This window comes from Augochlora pura, chromosome 4 (assembly GCF_028453695.1).
Source record: "Augochlora pura isolate Apur16 chromosome 4, APUR_v2.2.1, whole genome shotgun sequence".
Taxonomy (NCBI): domain Eukaryota; kingdom Metazoa; phylum Arthropoda; class Insecta; order Hymenoptera; family Halictidae; genus Augochlora; species Augochlora pura.
In genome coordinates, this window is record NC_135775.1 from 3718243 (window position 1) to 3737422 (window position 19180).

Sequence of the window (19180 nt, forward strand, 5' to 3'; positions counted from 1 at the left end):
CCCCCCCGGGTACCGGGGCTCGCCGTCTAGGAAGGCGCGCTGACAGGGAAGACGGAACAGGAAGAAGAAGCCGGAGGAAATTAATAAAAATACCTTGCGGCCCCGCGCGCGCGCGCGCGCGGCCCGATTAATTAAAACTTTTGACCGGCGAGATCCATCGGTCGACCCCCTTCATCCTCTTTCCCCCACCCCTTCCTCTGTTTTCTTCCTCTCTTAGCATTTTCAGATACCATCGCTTTCGCCGGCGCGGGTCGCGCTTTCATCAAGCTTTTCCACGGGAAAATTTGACTGTCAGTTCAGAGGAGCGCTCTGTTCGCCCCCCCCCCCCTCTCTCTCTCTCTCTCTCTCTGTGACCGGGGGGGATGGCCGGTGAACGGGGTAGAGGAGAAAAAAAAGCGGCCCTGTTAACCCGCCCGTGTTATAGAATACGGTTACACGTGCTCCCGGCGTCCAGAGTTTCGTTAAGCTGTGCATTTTTTGCGTCGGTGGAGCGCAGAGAGTCGAGAGAGAAAGAGAGACGGAGAGTGAAAAAGAGTAACGAGAGAGAGATAGAGAGAGAGAAGAGGGAGGGAGGAAGAGAGGGGCTCCCTATGTTTGCGCGATTAACAGTAACGCCGGCTACCGCGGCTCGTTCATCATCCGCAAGTAATTAAACTTGTGACAAGAAAATCAATTGCTCTCTTGTCCGTGTGTTCAAAATATCCGAGGATGATACCTCGCTTAATCATGGCCGCCTCTTCCCTGTAGCTGTTCCGCGCTGCTAAAAAAATCTTCCGACGCGAAAACAAGCCGGCCGCTGGTCGATATTTTTTGCAACGGCGCGCGCGATCGAACGCGATGACGCTGCTGTATGGAACAATTTGGTTGTTCGATAGTTTGGTAATTTTAGATTGTTTTATAGATTTTGTAAAAATTATTTAGAGTTAAAACGGTTTCGAGTACCGAGGGTTAATATTTAATTTGAATAAGTATTTGAATTTTTTGGTGTTTTTCGTTTGTTATGGATATGGTGATTTTAAGGTTATGTTGAGTAAATGGTTGAAATATAAAATTCTGGTATAAAGTAGATTTAAATATAATTACTAGTATAAAGTGAACTTAAATATAACTACTAGACTAAAGTAAATTTAAATATAATAATAATTACTATGAAGTAAATTTAAACATAACTATAAGTCCAAAATAAATTTACAAAATTAATATACTTTCTGGAATAAAATAACCTGACATAATAATATATACAAAGTAAATTTGAATATAATATATAATTATTTAATGCACAAAAAGATATAATTATCACGAAAAAATTTGCCATTCTGGAAAATCAGATATATAGACAGCAAAACAATTAATTTTTAATTAGTCACCCAAATAAAAATATGTAAAAATCATTCCCTGATGTCTCAGTATCATCGCAAAGGATCAAACCATGACACACAAGCCTCCAAAACTCGACGCCACTCTTTCAATAATCCCATAAACAATAACCCCGCCAATAAATTACAATATCTTACGTTTCGTCTCAACCCGCGCGCGCGCTCATCCATCTCGTCTCGATTTCGTAGCACGTCCGCCTCGTTACCCGTCGAAATAGAGAGCCGCGCGAACAATCCGCAGCGAAAAAAAAGGGTTAGAGCCGGTGCCGCAACTTGCGTAGATTGCGCCATTGAAACGTATCGCGAAACACTCGTGGAACCCTGTGTGTGGGGAGGGGAGGAGAAGAGCGTTTTCGGGCGTTTGTGCGAGCGGAACGTTACACACGGCGGTGTAACGCCGGGGTGAAATCGAACGGACGAAAATTCAGCGGCGGCGGCGGACTATCAAGCGACGAGGGGGTTGATAATCCGGACAACGCGACGAGCCGTCGCTTGTGCCCCACGCGCGCGACAAAAGGGACGGAAAACGTTGCCTTTCATTCCATCGATTTTATCGGGGACGCGGTGCTCGGCGTCCACGAGTCCGGCACAATGTTGTTGCATTAACGGAACATTCATCGGAGTGCCGAGCATTGTTTGCGCCGTGATTAACTTTTGAACCGTCGGCGGAGGCTGCGGCCGGGCCGCGCGCCGCCGCCGCCGTCGAAGCGGTAATTTGCCGCGACGTGTTTGCGATGAATCCGAAAAACAAAAAGGAGGGCCTGGACCGTCGATGGGAACCCCTTGTTAACCCTTTGCACTCGGAGCCATTTTAACTGTTAATTTGAAATCATTTTTCTGGTTCGTGATATTTCCATTCTATTTAACAGAATCAATTTTTATGCATACAAAATTTATTCTTGTGACTCCTGCCAACAGTTTTACTACTTGACAATTTTTTGAAATCTAAACCTTATTGTAGCAAAATTAATTTGGCATAAAATAAAGTAATTTTAGCCCTCGTTGCTTACAAGAGAAATTCATTGAAATCAAGGGACGCGATTTTGCATTAAACTTTTCATTACGAATGAACCCATATATAAAGTTTATTTATACGAAATTATAACAAAATTGATTAACTAATAACAAAAATATATTGATCTTACTCCTCGAATACTTATGGGACTGATTATACGTGCGATGAGGTACGTGCGATCGACGCGCGTGCGCCGCACGTTTTTCGACGAATAATTTTTGTTTCGAATTCAAATTAAAACGTCCCGGATCGAAATTATAGAAAATTTCGCGCGTGCAATCGACGCTGAAAATTTACGTCAAATTTGACGTTCTACGATCAGATTTCGGTTTGGAAGAGAGCCTCGATTTTTCTGTCAATTTGTTATACCGCGGTTCCTATTGATTCTGTCGAAAGCAGAACAATTTTGTACAACAATGCCGAGAAGGAAATAACTGTTTCGATCACTTTTTTTTTTCTCTGATTCGGTTTCGCGAATATTTAGTTCGATTGTGTGCTTCGCATTTATTCGTATATGTATAATAGAGAAAAAGAGCGAGAGAGAGAGAGAGAGAGAGAGAGAGAGAGAGTTGAGAGGCAACGCGTTTATACGAATAAATACAACGCAACAAGCAAACCAAATGCAAAACTATTTCAAAGAGAAAATTGAATTAATTCCCCTTCTGTCCTCCAATTCGGAAGCGTTGCGCGAAAATTTGCTGCGAAATTTAAATTCGGGTCAACAGAGCCTATACACGGTGTCCTGAAACTAGCAGAGCTTGTTCTAGTGATTGAAAAAAATGAAGAACTTGTTACATGAGATTTACAAAGTTAACGCTTTGTTAAGGAAAATATGAACCCCTTACTTTTATCTTTGCAGTTACAATGATTAAATAATTTTCGATTGGAATAATTTCTTGGAGGAGAAATAAAATTAATATTTATAGTGTATTAATAATATTTACTTCGGCGCTTAAATATTAGTGGCAAAAGGACTTAAAAAGACGAAATAACATCCTTACTTAACAGGTTATTAGAAATCATAATCACGAGTCAGACGTGAAAGGAATCCCAGTGCAAAGGGTTAAAAATATGTAAAACAATATAAAATAGATATTTCGTTGTTTCGCCAAGTTTCCGTGTTTCGACCGCCGCTCTCCTTCATGCGAGACTGTTCCCATAATTGGAAGCGAGTATGGATAAACACAGGGCTATCCGATATCCTTGCGCCACAAGCAAACCATAAGATAAACATTATCGAGCACTCCGAATCAGTTGATGTGTTGTTGCAGGATAACAGTTGGACAAATTATCGAGTGAGCACTCGGCATCAGGATGCCAAGATTTGGCGAAACGGTGGACACGCTGACGTGCACTTCGTACACGGTTTCTGCAATGCTAATCCACGGGGGTTGCATAGTTTACCCGCGGACAAAGAAAAGCAGTGGCCGAGATACTGCAACTTGGTGTAATAATAATAAAGTCTCTATTTTTGACAGTAACTTTGTGGTGAAGAATTAATTAACAGAGTTTGCGAGAATATAGAAACTAACAGTAACATCGAATAAATATGTACACATACGACAGTCCTATATTCCTTAAATATAAAATATATATAAAAATTAAAATATACAAATTGAAAACTAAAATAAACTGGCAAACAAATTTCCAACCACGAAAATCGCCCAACTAACCCGCCATTGTCCAAAAACATTCGCTTCGACATAAAAAAAAACCGATTTCAACGAAAAGTTCTACGGTCCTCATACAAAACCGGATCTTTTTCAATAAACGTTCGCCGGAGTCAGCGCGGATCAACCCGATTACGGGCACGCTGATCCGTATTATTTCGACGAGGGGTATCGCGCAGCCGCGCTCGGTTGTTCCTTTGACAGCGGACGGCCGGCCGCAACACTTTTATCCGCGAATCACGGTCCGGCGGGCATCACGGAAAAACAGGAAAACGCGGAAAAGTAATTGCTCGAACGTCGACGGTGGGCCCGGCTCAAAGGAGCCTGACCGAAACGCGGTAATTAATCCATTTTCGCGGGAACGAGACCGACGACGATCTCCTAGCCGCGTCCCGAATTTTCGGAAATCAGGTGAACCGGTTCCGAAAGGGGGTTCTCGCCGCGCCGCGATCATTAACGTTTCTGTCGAAGCGTTCCTAAATCCAGCCGCGCTGCTTGTCCTTTTTCCGCCGGGGCCTCGACGCCGCGGTTCTCGCTCCCGCCGAGGTCTCTCCGACAAGTTACCGCGGCGGCTCGCACTCGTTAGCGCGGATTATACCCGCGCACGCGAGAGCATAATTTCTCTGAAGGCGTCGCGATAAACCAACCCCGGGGTTGCGCGGACCGTTCCGGTGAAGCGAATCGAGAGAGGGTTGGAGCGACGGGGGTAACGGGGGCGAGAGAGAAAGAGAGAGAGAGAGAGAGAGAGAGAGAGAGAGAGAGGCTCGACACGATTACGGAGAGTTTATTTTAACCACAGTTTGATTTTTCTCGAGAACGTGTGCGTCGCCGTTTAAGGGATCGCGAGACGTTGAACGTTTCCTCTGGTTTAACCCTTTGTACACGGAATCGCTTTTACTCGGAATTCTAGATCGTTTTCCTGGAAGATGTTAGTTTCAGTTCAGATTACTGGGGGTGTTTTAGCTGCATGAAGCGGAGTCCTTCGACTCGGATATTGGTTACTTTTTTTATTAATTATATATATTTGTTATTAATTATGTCTTCCATCGAATAAGTTCCAATTTGAATTCCAATTGCTCGTATATTTGTTGTAAATAATATTTTATTCATTTATTACTTACTGTTGAAAAAGTGTGATATATTATATGTTATTTATAAAATTGTAAAAAGAGAGTACAAAGGTTAAGTATAATAGGATTTTATCGAATAATTTTTATTTCTTCGCAAGATGACGTATACGTCGTAATTATATAATTATATCGTACGACTTGCATTTACATAATTATATAATATCACTTACAATTATATAATTATATAATACGACGTGTAATTATATAATTATATGAGGTAACCAATAACAATGTGAATATCAGTTAAATCTACAAATATATAGTGTTTAAATATTATATTATATAATACATTATTTTTAAATATATATGGTCTTATAATCGTTGATGATCCTTCGCATAAATTTCAATATCATAAAATAAAAATTCTCCAACCCATAAAGCGTTAATTCGGACATACAACAAATAGAAAAGTTATTCTTCGCGCTCTATTTCCGATGTTTGACGAATCGTCGACATCGCGCCGCCGCAATTTCGTAAACGCCGTGTCGTACAACAACGAGCCCGGGCTCTCATTTTAAAGCTTGAAACTTCTACGTATATTGTACATATATACAATATATCTACGCCCCCATGCATCGTTCATTTTCCTGTAACATGCTTTTGCATAATGCAACAGGTGGGGAAAGCCGGAGACGCGAACTTTCTGAAAAATTGTTGCCGATCGAATCGCCCGTAAAAACGTCCACGAATTTTCGTTCGCGATTGCACATTAACCCTTCCGTCACCAGCGCCGGATATTATACAGGACCGATGCGACGACAAGTATGGACGAGTGAATGATATATGCGTCATTTATGCGATCACCGGTATAAATAACAGAATTTTATATAAATATCTTTTAATATTGAAGTTAGAAGCAATGGTTATTGTTTTAAAAAATTGAGGTACCAGGCACAGTTTTTATTTAACGCTTAGGATAATTTTCCTAAATTTTCCTAAATCTTCCTAGAATTTAGGATAATTTCAGCGAGAGTGTCATAGTGGACGGGACACTCGTATCGAAAGGGTTAAATGCTATTTTCTAAAGGAAAAATCGCAATTGTTGTTTCCCTAAAAATTGGTTAATTTACCTAAAAATTGACTAGTGTATCTAAAAATTGACTAGTACGCCTAAAAATTTGCTTGTTTACCTATTTACCAAAAAATTCGCCAGTTCACCTAAAAATTGGCTAGATAACCTAAGAATTGGCTAATTCACCTAAGAATATTAACCCAAAATCGTCAAGCGTAATTTTCCTCGCTGGCAGCCGATTTCTTCAATCGCCTGTTCCGTGTCTACGGGGGTGTATAGCCGTCGGATGGAGCGACTAGGTGCGGCGTGCTCTCGCTCGATGCATATCTGCATTACTGCCGGAAGTGCTCGGCGTCGTCGGTGTCGGTGCGAGGGAGGACAGGGCCGGGTGTCGTGAACCGTGCTGAAGCGTCCGCTAAGCGTCGAACGACCGACAACCGATTTGTTTTACGCGCGGTTACGGTTTGTCGTTCGCGAGCGTCGTTCGTCCGACGAAATTAATGCTCGCCGTGTACTCGGCGTCGAACGCGTAATCCCCCAGCTGGCCGCGCCGTTTATTTTCACACGCGCCGTGGACGGGCGGAACTTCCGAAAACCTCGTTCCCTCCGGGAAGGGCTACGTTTATTATTTCGCTGCTGTGTATTTATTTTAATAAATATGACAAGGGAATAATAAATGTCACGATGCCAGAGTAAATGTAACAATGGAATAGCGAGTGTAAAGATAGCGGGGGATATGTAATAATGGAATAATAAATGCAAGGACGGCGTAATAAATATAAATATAACATAATAAATATAACGATAGAATAATAAATGCGACGATAGCGTAATAAATCTAACAACAGAATAGTAAATGTAACATTTAGCTTAATAATTATAGGAATGGAATAATAAATGTAACGATATCGGAATAAATATAACAATAGAATAATAAGTATAACAATAGCATTTTTTAGGGTACTATCTTGTGTTTGTTTTTTATTCCATTCTTATAATTATTATGCTATCGTTATATTTATTATTCCATTACTATAATTATTACGCTGTTACTACTATAATTATTATGCAGTTGCCATATTTATTATTACATTTATTATAAATAAAGAGACTCCACTCGTAAAAAGGTAAAGGGTTAAAATTGTCAATCAAAACCAACAACGTCGCACTTGGAACCTACAAACCTATCATAATCAGTTCCTCATTTTAAAAATTATAATAACAATTATGTCAATTTCATGAAAAATTACCCTCAGGCAATTTTAATGTTAAATAAAAACAAACTGACTATATTAAAATTATTTCGAGCTGTGGACAATTTTTACGGTGCCTTCGAGTCGCCACTCAGACGTAAAGGGTTGAAACAATCAAAATCAACATCGCTCTTGGTTCCTAAATTTTGCAACCGACGCCTCCAAACTTCATTTCGCATAAATATCCACAGTCTAGTCGTCGATTGAATACCGTACACCGTCATCGTGCAACATTTAGAAACCGAGCTAAGAAACCCGGCGTCTCGCGGCTTCGGGTGATTCATTTCGCCCACGATTTTCCCGTCGATTCGCCGGCATGAAAGATTAAACCGATTCGCCGGCATGCGTGCGCGCAATTCCTATCGAGCCGTTAAAGTGTATTTTATAACGCGGGCCCGGTCGTCGCGCGCGGGGGGCCGTCTACGAACGCGCCGCCGCGGTGAATACGAAAAACCAATAAATTATTTCCACCCTATTAACGTAACCGTCGATACACTCCGGCACTCTCGCGGTGGTAATGGATCACCGGCCTCGCGACTTCTCCTTTTTTCGTCGACGAAGAAGGTGTCCATAACTCGCCCCGGCCGACGCCACGTCATAATTCTTAATTCCGAAGGTGCTCGAAGCACAGCCGCGGCGACCTCGATAAAAGCCTTTTAAACGGGACGTCGATACATTTTCGCGCGCGTCTCTGCGACGACACGGCCGGGAATTAACCCCTTGCCGCGCTTTGACGAGTCCGACTCGCGATGGAAATTGGTAGTAGTATCAATCAATTATTAAATAAATTGTTAAGTATGGATATTAGTGCTTTAAAGTTGGAATAAAATTCTAGTCCCTTGTTATTAATATTTCAGCGTCTAACCCTTTGCACTCGAAGCTATTTGAACTGTAATTTTATAATAACTTTTCTAATATATAGCATTTCTATTTTATACGACAAAGTATATTTTATGCATCGAATCTTGTAACTCGTGCGACAAAAGTTGTACTTTTAATAATTCTTGAAATCTTGTTTTCCATAATATTAAAATTATTTTAAAAATCTTTTACCCGTTATAGGCTCAGATCTCTTACGCGTTATAGGCTCAAATCTCTTACGCGTTATAAGGTCAAATTTCTTATGCATCATAGGCTGAGATCTCTTACGCATTATAGGCTCAAATTTCTTACGCGTTATAGACTCAAATCTCTTACACGTTATAAGCTCAGATCTCTTACGCATCATAAACTGAGATCTCTTACGCGTTATAGGCTCAAATTCCTTTCCATCTACCACCGAATCCCATCGTCCGCGAACCCTTATTCCCTTCTCCCATTCGTCCTCGCGATTTCTCTCTCCGCCAATTATTTATTCCAACCTCTATCTATCGCGCGGCATCGTAATTAACAGTTTTATCACGGGCTCGTAATTCCTCGTTTTCGTCGACCGTTTGCCGAGTGCAGAGTTTTGAACGGTGTGTCGTTATGTGTGTTCCAGTACCGATGGAGTCGATACAGGGGGTGGCAGGACAGAGGGCGACTTTGCCCTGTAATATACAACCCCGCGAGCCGAACGATGCCGTCTCTATGGTGCTCTGGTTCAAAGAGGACAGCGGCGAGCCACTCTACAGGTAAGCCGTCATTGTTATTTACGCGCGCGAGTGCGTCGGAGCGATAAAGAAAAAGAGATAGAAAGAGAGCGAAAGTTAGAGAGAGAGAGAGGTATATACAGGGTGTTCCAGTTTTTAAGTAAGTTGGCGAAAGATCTATATTTTATAAAATTTTTCATTTTACTTCATTTTATTTCGCAATTATTTGTTACGACGTACGCGTGGTTTCTATGGGCTAAAAACAGTATGTTTTTTAAAAAAATTCCATACTATAGTTTATTGATCTGAAAAATCAGAATTTCTTGAACACGGACATCTATGAATTAAACTCGCGTTGGGAAAAGTATATTGAAACAAATGGGGCACATTTCGATTAAATAGCTTTTGAAAAAAGATATGCGGTTTTATATTATTTACATTACCAACCTAATGGATAACAAATTATTGGTTGCTACGACAACCGATTCACGGGCTGCTAATTGGGCTAAGAAGCCGATTTATAGGCTAAAGTGTTAACCCTTTGCCACTCGAATGGTGACTCTGAGGCACCATTAAAATTGTTACAGCACTTTCCAAAATAATTTCTATATTCTGAAAAATTAGATATCAAAAATTACCAAAGGTACAACTATTGCTGCATGAGTTGCAAGATTCAATTTCATATGCATAAAATACATTTTTATTATATAAAATGGAAATGCTCTACGTCAGAGAAGTTATTTTAGAATTACAGTTAAAATGACTTCGAGTGCAAAGGGTTAAAAACTGGACACCCTGTACATATATATGTAAAGTGAGAAAGAGAGGGAGAATGCGAGACCTTTTAAATCTCCACGCGGCTCTTTCGCCGATATATTCAACGAGGCTGTCGTCGGTGCTCGCGCGCCGCGCCACCGTAAAAACCGAGCACCGTTCCCGGGGTTGTTGGAACCGAAAGAAATTACCATTGGCTCCGCGCGCGCGCGCGCGCGCTTCGATCCCCTGTTCTGCTGCGCGCAGAAATATAAATCGAGGCTGGAACCAATGGGGAAACTAGCCCCGGGACACCCCGGCCCGTGTGGTCGACGCTGCGGTTCCAGCCGGTCGAAATTAAGAATTCTTTCGCCGATGAGTTTGACAACCGCGCTGCTGCGCGCCAGGCGAAATCTCCAGTCGATGCCGCCACGGCATGCTTCTTACACCGTGCGTGTGCATGTATGTGTGTGCTCGCAACGCGAAACGCTGTTGATTCAGTTGATTGAATTGTCCCGGTATTACATGACGGATTGTTCGACGGCGACTACTATGAGGCGCATTGTTTAGCTACGGTTAAATAGTTCGCGCGTGCTCGTTCGAGCATGGCCGGAATTGCGTGTTACGTCCGAATGTGATCTGAATTTGCGGGTTCTTTCGGATATGATTTCTGTTGGCGTTTTCTAGGTACACGTGTGTATACTTGATTATTTATTATAAGAACACGTAATTGCATTAGAATTCAACTGAATTACAATTTAACTGAATTACGATTTCATTGAATTACATTGAATTAAAATTACAATACGTTTGAGCTACAATGTAGTTGAATTACCGTGCGTTTGAGTTACAATGTAATTGAATTGAAATGTATTTGAATTGCAATTTAATTGAATTAAAATGTATTTGAATTGCAAATTAATTGAATTAATATGCGTTTGAATTACAATGTAACTGAATAACGATGCAACTGAATTACAAGGTAATTGTATTAGAATTCAACTGAATTACAATACTTTTGGATTACCATGTAATTTAATTACGAATCAATTGAATTACAATGTAGCTGAATTATAATGCAATTAGATTACGATACTATTGAATCACAATGCAGCGGAATTACAATGTAATTAAATTACGATACTATTGAATTACCATAAATTTGCATTACAATATAAATTACGATGCAACCGAATTACATAATAATTGAATTACAATGCAACTGAATCCCAATATAATTGAATCACGCCGCAATTAAATCCCAATGCACTTAAATAATAATACAACTAAGTCAGTTAATTGCAATACCTTGTACAATGCATTTTTAACCTCGCACACCTCCGATACGCCCCCCACCAAGCAAAACCGCATCTCCTAAATAAGATTTCTGGTCGACGGAGCACGGGTAAAAGAATCATCGGCCGCGCCGGGAGCGTGCATAGGTTACCGGAATGAAACGTCGAATTCGCGGCGCGGTCGGGGCGATCGGCAACAGAGACCGGAAAGATCGGGGCACGATAGAGAGTACAGGCGGAATCTCGGTTGCAAGCTGGGGCTTTTCGTGGCGGGCATTACGTCGCCTCGTAAAAAAGTCTTATTCCGCGGGAAGAAAAATGCATAAAAGAGGCGCAAACTCGGTTTTATTCGTCTCGCGAGCTGCGGATCCGGAGTCGAGGCCAGGAAAGAGCACCCCCTTCTCCCTCTCCCTCTCTCTCTCTCTCTATCTATCTATCTACCTCTCACCCCTTCCGCGTTCATGGTTCGCCGGCACTCGTACGCCCGGTACTCGACGATAAAAACTTTCGAAATGTCTTGGTTCGAAGGCGCCAATGATATTCGAGCCGCGCCCGGTAGCTGCAGAAGCAGAATTCAATATTAATATTTAATCTCTGCGAGCGGATGCCAACGGGCGAACCGGAGGTGGAGGGGAGGGGGAGGGGGGACGACGACGACGACGACGCTCGTGCCACGGGGAGAATAAATTTGGTCGGCGCGAGTCGGCGGCTCCAGCCGGAAATTCATGCGAATCCTTAGGGTTCGCGACGCGCGCGTCGCGCCGAGTCGCCCTGGAACGGGGCGAACTCTGCCCCCGCTGCCGCCGCCGTTATTCCGGCACGGACAAAAGTATTTCGACGTAATTTACGGTATAACCTGCCGCCGTTGGTGGAGCACCGGGCGCTGCCACGTAATACGCAACGGCCTCGTAAAAGATTCCTAATACCCGCCCGCGATCCCGTGAAATATTCCGTTAAAAATCCGACCGCGTTTAACGCGCGCGCGCTTCGAACGGCGACGCGTCGTCAGCCATATGCGGCCTCGAGCCGGAATTATTTCCGCGGATTTAAACGGCCGGGCTAACCTGTTACATCCTCTTGGCTCCGTTAGGCTTGGAATCTTTAGAAGATTGTTGATTAAGCGTGGATCGATGTGAAAAATCCTATTAAAAGACGCCATTTTATTGGAACTAGAATTTAAAAAAGAAGCGAGGAAGAAAATAAATATATTATTAGATATTGTTTATTCATACGTTGTTTCGCAGCTAACCTGTTACAACCTCTCGACTCTATTAGGCTTAGAATATTTAAAAGATTGTTAATAAAGCGTGGATCGATAGAAAAAATTCCACTTCTTGTACGCCATTTTGGAAGAACTGTAATATTAAAATAGAGAATTAAAATATAGAAATATAGAAATTAACATATAATAAAATATAGAAAATATAAATATAGAATTAAAAATATAATATACAATATATTGTTCAACAACGAAAGTTCTAAACCCGTGCTTCTCACTTTATGACATTCCTTTGAATCTTAATTCGATTAAATAAAAAGTCTTCTCCAGTCAGAATAAATAGAAAATATATTCAACATTTAAATATAAATAATTAGATAGCACCTCGAGCGTCTTCTTGTCCCGTTCGCCGTCTAATTTGCGTTCGACGAGAGACAAAAGCGTAATAGCAAAATGGCCGAATTCCTGATACACTATAGCGTATGCTATAGCACCGAGGCATTCGGAATCATTCGCTGTTATGAATATACGCCATTGATATTACTTTCGTTCTGATTGATGGAGCTATCGATGCAAAATTGACTGTTCAATCAACCGTAATTTGGTAATGCACCGTTATTATTAAATAGAAATATACACACATATATATATGTATATATATATGCATTCAGTGCCGTGCATACCTACTATTCCATCGATAAAGTTTGAAATCCGAATGGCACAGGAATTACTGGCAAAGGAACGAGGGGGGGGGGGGGGGAGGCGGGAAACTGTAATTAAATTTGCGAAAATTCCGCAGCTGAAAAGTCCGATCGCAAAATGTCTAGAGCCGGCGCGTGTCCCAGTTGTTATTAAGCGCATCGCAGCAATTATTATTTCGCCGGCTGTTCAACCTAAAAATCATTCCAATTTGCAGTGCTGGATCTCTCTCTTATCGAGGAGAATCGCGTCGCATTATAAACATTACGCGTTAATTGCCAATTAACCGAGTATCTAGCGCGGTGTCATTGGAAAAATTGTCGCGTTCGTACAATCGCCGTAAACGTGAATCGATCGCTGACAGTCTTGTTAACAAATAAATTATAAAGTCGAGAAATAGATCGTTGTATAAAAGTAAAGACGATGCTAATTGCATGCATTGTAAATAATAAAGGAAATAAACGAGCACGTGTAATTTATTATAGCGATAATTATATTCGGATGTTCTACAGACATAATAAAATTACAATATTGGCAAAATTTGCTTCGACTTGCTGACATATTCGCTAACACCACGGAAACATTCCTAATTACCAGGAACTAAATAAAATAATAAAAATATCAACTACAGTAACGATGTACCAATATTCCTCAAATCTCTGCTCGAACAACTATTTCGATCTCACGAAACATTTTGACTACAGCAGTCCTTTGACGACAGCAAAGGGCCGAATGGTATCGGAATTCGAATCACGGTGAAAGGGACGCCAGTGTCTCGCGGACGATGCTCGGTCGCAATTCTCTAGGCGGCGCCGTTTCGAAGCGGGGCGCGCGCGAACACGCGACAAAGTTCTTTGGCCGCGCGCTCGCGCCCGCGCGGTTTTCTTCCACGGCTTGGTAAAGCTGCCGAGCAATTAACTCTTCGCAGTTTGTCGCAGTATATTTCGCGCCGTTGAAGCAAGCCCCGTGCTTGCGGAGAAGGACTATTACATTCCTGAATGCGCAAGCAGTTTCTTTTTAATCCTGGCACGCGTTTAATAAGCGCACTGTTGTCCGTTCCCGTGGAAAGGCAGGATAGTTAACGCCCCTGCCGCAGCTCGGAATAACTCGCCCCCCCTCCCACTCACTCTCTCTCTTTCTCTCGCTTTGTCTTTCTCTCTCGGGCAGCTTTGCTCGCCTCGTTCTCATCTCGTCCACCGGCGGCCGTAAAAATCTTGGAAAATTCTCACGAAAAGCATCGCGGGTACACGGTGCTCGCCCTGTGTCGCGATTCCTCGGTCAGCGAGCGCCGCGAGACCGCGCGAACAAGAGAACAGTTTTCTCGACGTGGTTTCCGCTCTCTCAGCGTTACAGTTTCCATTCGAACGAGGGAGAGAGAGAGAGAGAGCCGCTCGGAATCTCGATGCCGTTCGTAGAATGCAACGTCCCGCTCGGAGCTACGCAACTTTGCATTCGAACGCTTTCTAATTAAGTCCTTCTCTCGCTCCTACATCGCCTTCGTCGTCGACGTCGTCGTCTCTATCACGCGCTCGCGTCGGATTTGCATTTCATAAGGGACCTTCATTTACTTTACGACGATGAAGCACATTAATTACAGAACGACCGTGATGGGAGGATGAGGGGGGGAGGAGGAGAGACAGCGTGTATCGCGGCGCCGTAGCTATTTGTTATCCAGATCGTAACCGCGTATCCTGTGTAACTTCATTTATGCAGGTATACACAGCTGTACCAATGCATGGCTAATAAGGGGGATTGATCGACAGCCATCTTGGAGCACGGCGCTGGCCGCGGTGTTCCGCCTCGAGAAAATGAGCCGTGACGCGAGCCGCGCTCGTCGCCTCCTTCGGCATCGCGACGGAAAGCCATCGATTCCTAAGGGCGATCGATCGTTCCTGTTTTCTGAGAGTCCGCGATGCTCGTTAATTGTGTAAAACTAACCCCTCGGTTCGATCACCGGGGCTGCTCGTTTGTCGGTCGCCTCGAATGACAAATTAATTGTTCGTTAATGTGGACGTTGTCTTCGTAAGGGTCGGTGATGTATTTAAGTTAATTGCATTTGTTTGGGGGTGGACGGGCTGGGGGCTGTATTACTTAATTATTTTATAATTTAATTATTTATATATATTTAGAATTTAATTTGTGTATAAAAATTTGATATGATAGTAGAGTAGTAATAATAATAATGGATTTGGTGCATTTGTTTGGTAGAAACGGGACGGGTATTTTCTTAAATATATAGTTTATAAAAGTTAGCGTTATTATAATATAGAAAAATTTAGCAGAATATACAAATGGTCCATAAAAATAGCTACAGGCTAGCAATAGTTTATAAAAATAGCTATAGACTAATAGTAGTCTATAAAAATAGCTATGTACTAGCAATAGTTTATGAAAATTCAATAGAATAGTAGTAATGATAGTAATAATATTGTATCTAATGCATTCATTCGGTATAAACCGGTTGGCGGTCCTTTTGGTCATTCTACAAGAATCGAATATAATAATAGTAGCGATGACAATAGTAATAGTAATGACGATAATAATAATGGAACCAGGGAATTGTTATAATAGTACGATTCATAATATCGGTAACAGGCATCGCTCTCTCGGTATCATTTATACAAAATCCACAAATGTGACACCAATACATCGCGTATACTCGCTTGTACAAAAAGCAATTGTTCGGAATACAACAATAGTATGAAAATTTCAACAGTAGAAACGTCGACATGGAATTGGCATTGTCAACGGACGTGATTATAAATCATGAAAGGATTCCTTTGAGAAATTACTAGAATAATAATAGTAGTAATAGTAATAGTAACGATAATAGAATAATAATAAAAATATAAATAGTAAGGATAATAGAATAATAGTTAAAATAGTAATAGTAAGGATAATGGAATAATAATAGAAATAGTAATAGTAAGGATAATGGAATAATAATTAAATAGTAATAGTAACGATAATAGAGTAACAATTAAAATAGAAATGACATAATTGCAATATACAAATCGAACCAATTAAATATCCTAGTTTCTGTCAATATTATAATATAATTGACTCCTAACATATTATGACTTTTATATTTATATCAAAATCTTCTAAAAGTAAAAAGACAATGTTGTTAGTATAGATATTAATAAAGTTGAAGATCCTATCTAAATAATTCTACCATCAATAAATCCTATTTATATGAAAAGGCAATTCTTTATATTTCTTTTTATTTTCCTGTAAAATAGTTTTCACAGAATCTTACCTCGCCTTCTCATTCTTCCTATAAAATAAAATACATAACCTAATTAATATCCAGAAAACAAGCTCACGCGCAAAGCCGCGGTTCTCTTAAACCATCGCGGATCGTGCAAACGAATCGATTCACGAATACGGCGGCGCCGTATAGAAATGAAACAAAACAAAGCATCGCGACAATTTCGAAACAATCTCGTCCGGTTTCTTCGTCGGTCGAGGATCGACGCGCGCGTGGATCGGCGTTCAGCGCGCGCGAAGCCGATCGACGGTCGTCCCGGGACAATCGTTTTTCACGCGCTCGCGTTCCGCTCGTTCGACCAAGCCGTTATCTCGTCGATATTTACCGTCCGCGCTCGAATCCCATAGTTAACGGTTTATTAGCTTGTCGTGAATTAGCAGGCTGTCATCGGTCGCGCGCACTAAAAGAGAGATGATTTATCGATATATGGACATCAAACATACATCGACATCATTTATCGTTGGCGGACAGGAAATCTAGGCGGACGACGGCGGATACGCCGAGATAAAAGCGGACCGCTGCTGCTGCTGCTGCTGCTGCTGCCGCCCGATATCGGTCCGCGGCCGAATGCAAATCAGGTCGATGATCTGTGATCGGTCACCATTTATCTATCGGGCCGGCGTGTGTGGCGCGGGGAGGGAGAGAGGGATGGAGAGAGAGGAGGGAGGAGGGGCTAGGGCGTCACCCCGGCGATTTCGGAGTCCGGGTTACGTCCATCCGGGGGTTATCATTAAATCTCCATCGCATTCATAGAACTCGCTGACCAATTATTGCGGTCAGCTTACACGGATAATCCGAGCCGCGTCCGCGCGGTTACGTTTCCGTTACGTGCTCGCTCGGGCTGTCTTGTGTCCGGCCCGGTCATTGTCCGCGATCCTCTCTCTTTCTCTCTCTCTCTCTCTCTCTCCTCTCCCTCCTCCTCCCCCCGCGGACCTCGTTAAAAGTCTGATAGCGATCGAAACGATTATCTGTAATTCCGCCCCGGAGAACCGGAAACCGTTTCGAACGACGTCGTCTAACAGGAGACGGCGGACGAAACTTGATCCTTCGTATCTTCCGGCGTACAATCTCTCTCTCTCTCTCTCTTTCTCTCTCCCTTTCTCTCTCGCTCTCTGGCCTCTTTCTCTCTTACAGCCAGAGGTCCCCCGAGGCGCGACACTCACACTTTGATGAGATTTCGCGCGGCGGTAGGGTTCGCAAAACTGTGTCTAATGATATCCGCCGGGCTGCTTATGGTTTTTGGGGTATTTACCGCTGGAGTTGTTAGTAACAATGATAAGAAGATAAGCTGGATTTCGAGTTGTAATGGGGCGCGGTGGTGTGGGGATATTAGGGGTGTGCTCACGAGCGGTTAAGGAGAAGAGCCTATGCGAAGACTCGTTCGTTTTTATTTAATAAGTACTGAACGTCGTAAAGATGTCCATTTTATGGCCATTTAAGGTCTCAATGTCTTACGCTTTAAAATAAATGATTTTAAGAAGTCTGATTTCAAATATTAAAAGGTCGACGTATTTGAGACGTTGTTCAGGCGTCTTGAAGACGTTTGGAACTGGACATCGTTTCAACGACTGAAAAAAGACGTCTTTAAGACCTTTGAAATATCCTCGAAAATAGAGACCATCATTTCCCCATTTAAAATTGCGCTCTCGAAAAAAATAAATTAAAAAAAAATCTGTCATTATTATATCGCCTCTACTACGACAACAATTCAACAGTATTACTTTTGCAACCTATTTTTCCTCTAAAAAGAGCCTTAAATAAAAAAATCCTATCCTCCCCTTCGACATAATTTTTCATACAAAATCATCCCCTGCCAATTAAACCACGACTTTTCACGCACCCCTTCACAGATTTTCGTTCATTCCCCCTAATAACCTGGCAACAATTGTGCCAACAACGAACCGAAAATAGAAAGAACCGCCCTATCAATCCCGAATTCGAGAAATCGATATTCTACTGTATCGCGAAGATCTATTTTTCCCGGGGCTCTCCGGTGAAACCGCTCTAATTCGATCACGCGAGCCGATCTATTTCGCGTAGAACGACCTAGATAGTAGGTTGGGCGTGACTGTGGCCGTGATCCGCGCATAGTCAGTGCCTGTCAACGTAACTCACGATTTATCTAACCGGTCCAGAGGCAGGAGAGAAAGAGAGACAGAGAGAGATAGATAGATAGAGAGAGGGAGTCACGACCGAGAAAAATCGGTCGAAGGAACGAAATTCTCCGACTGGCCGCTATTAGTTAAGCGACGTCCAACTACCGCGATAACGGTTAATCGGGGACCGAGCGACGCGTGACAATAGCCCGTAATAATGGCCGGCACAGGGGAAGGGGGGACGGTTTGTCGGTTCATCCGTACCCGCGCGTTCCCGCGTACGAGAGAGGTCCGCTACCCTGTTGTGTAACAGCGTGGACAATGGAGCGATAATTCGAGCCGGTGCGGAACCAGCGCGCGGTGGCTACGGGCTGGCAAGACGCGCGCGCGTGCACACCGGTCGGGTTCCTGCACGTAAGTCGACCACAATACCGTCGCGGAACGGGTCAATTAACTTCGCGATCGGGAACGCGTTACCATGGACGCGTCGACGTTTAATCGAACGCGCCGCGCCGATCGCCTCGATGAAAACGCGGCGGGCGAAAGTGGATTCGTCCTCTTTCGCCTCTCTCTAACGTCGCGCCGCCGGCCCGCGAATAATAACCGTGATGCTCTCGGGAACACAGCGCCGGGCGCATTAATAACATCGTCGCTCGCAGTCGCGAACCACTTTATCCCCGTACCCGCGAAATATTTCCGCGACGCGGATAGATGCTTTAAAATTATTATACCGTGCCTCGGTTTCGCCGATAATTGAATATTTTAGAGGGTCTACGGCGTTGTTATTTATCGCGAATTGCTGTATCGAGGGCAAGAAGTG

At 42.7% G+C, this 19180-nt stretch overlaps 1 protein-coding gene across 1 annotated transcript in view; it reads left to right on the plus strand.

Moving 5' to 3' along the window:
• LOC144468346 (nephrin) overlaps positions 1–19180 on the plus strand; it is a 210771-nt gene that overhangs the window by 20401 nt on the left and 171190 nt on the right. The window contains exon 2 of the mRNA XM_078177757.1: positions 8937–9069. Coding sequence (XP_078033883.1) covers positions 8937–9069 — 133 coding nt within the window. The remainder of the gene's footprint in view (positions 1–8936; positions 9070–19180) is intronic.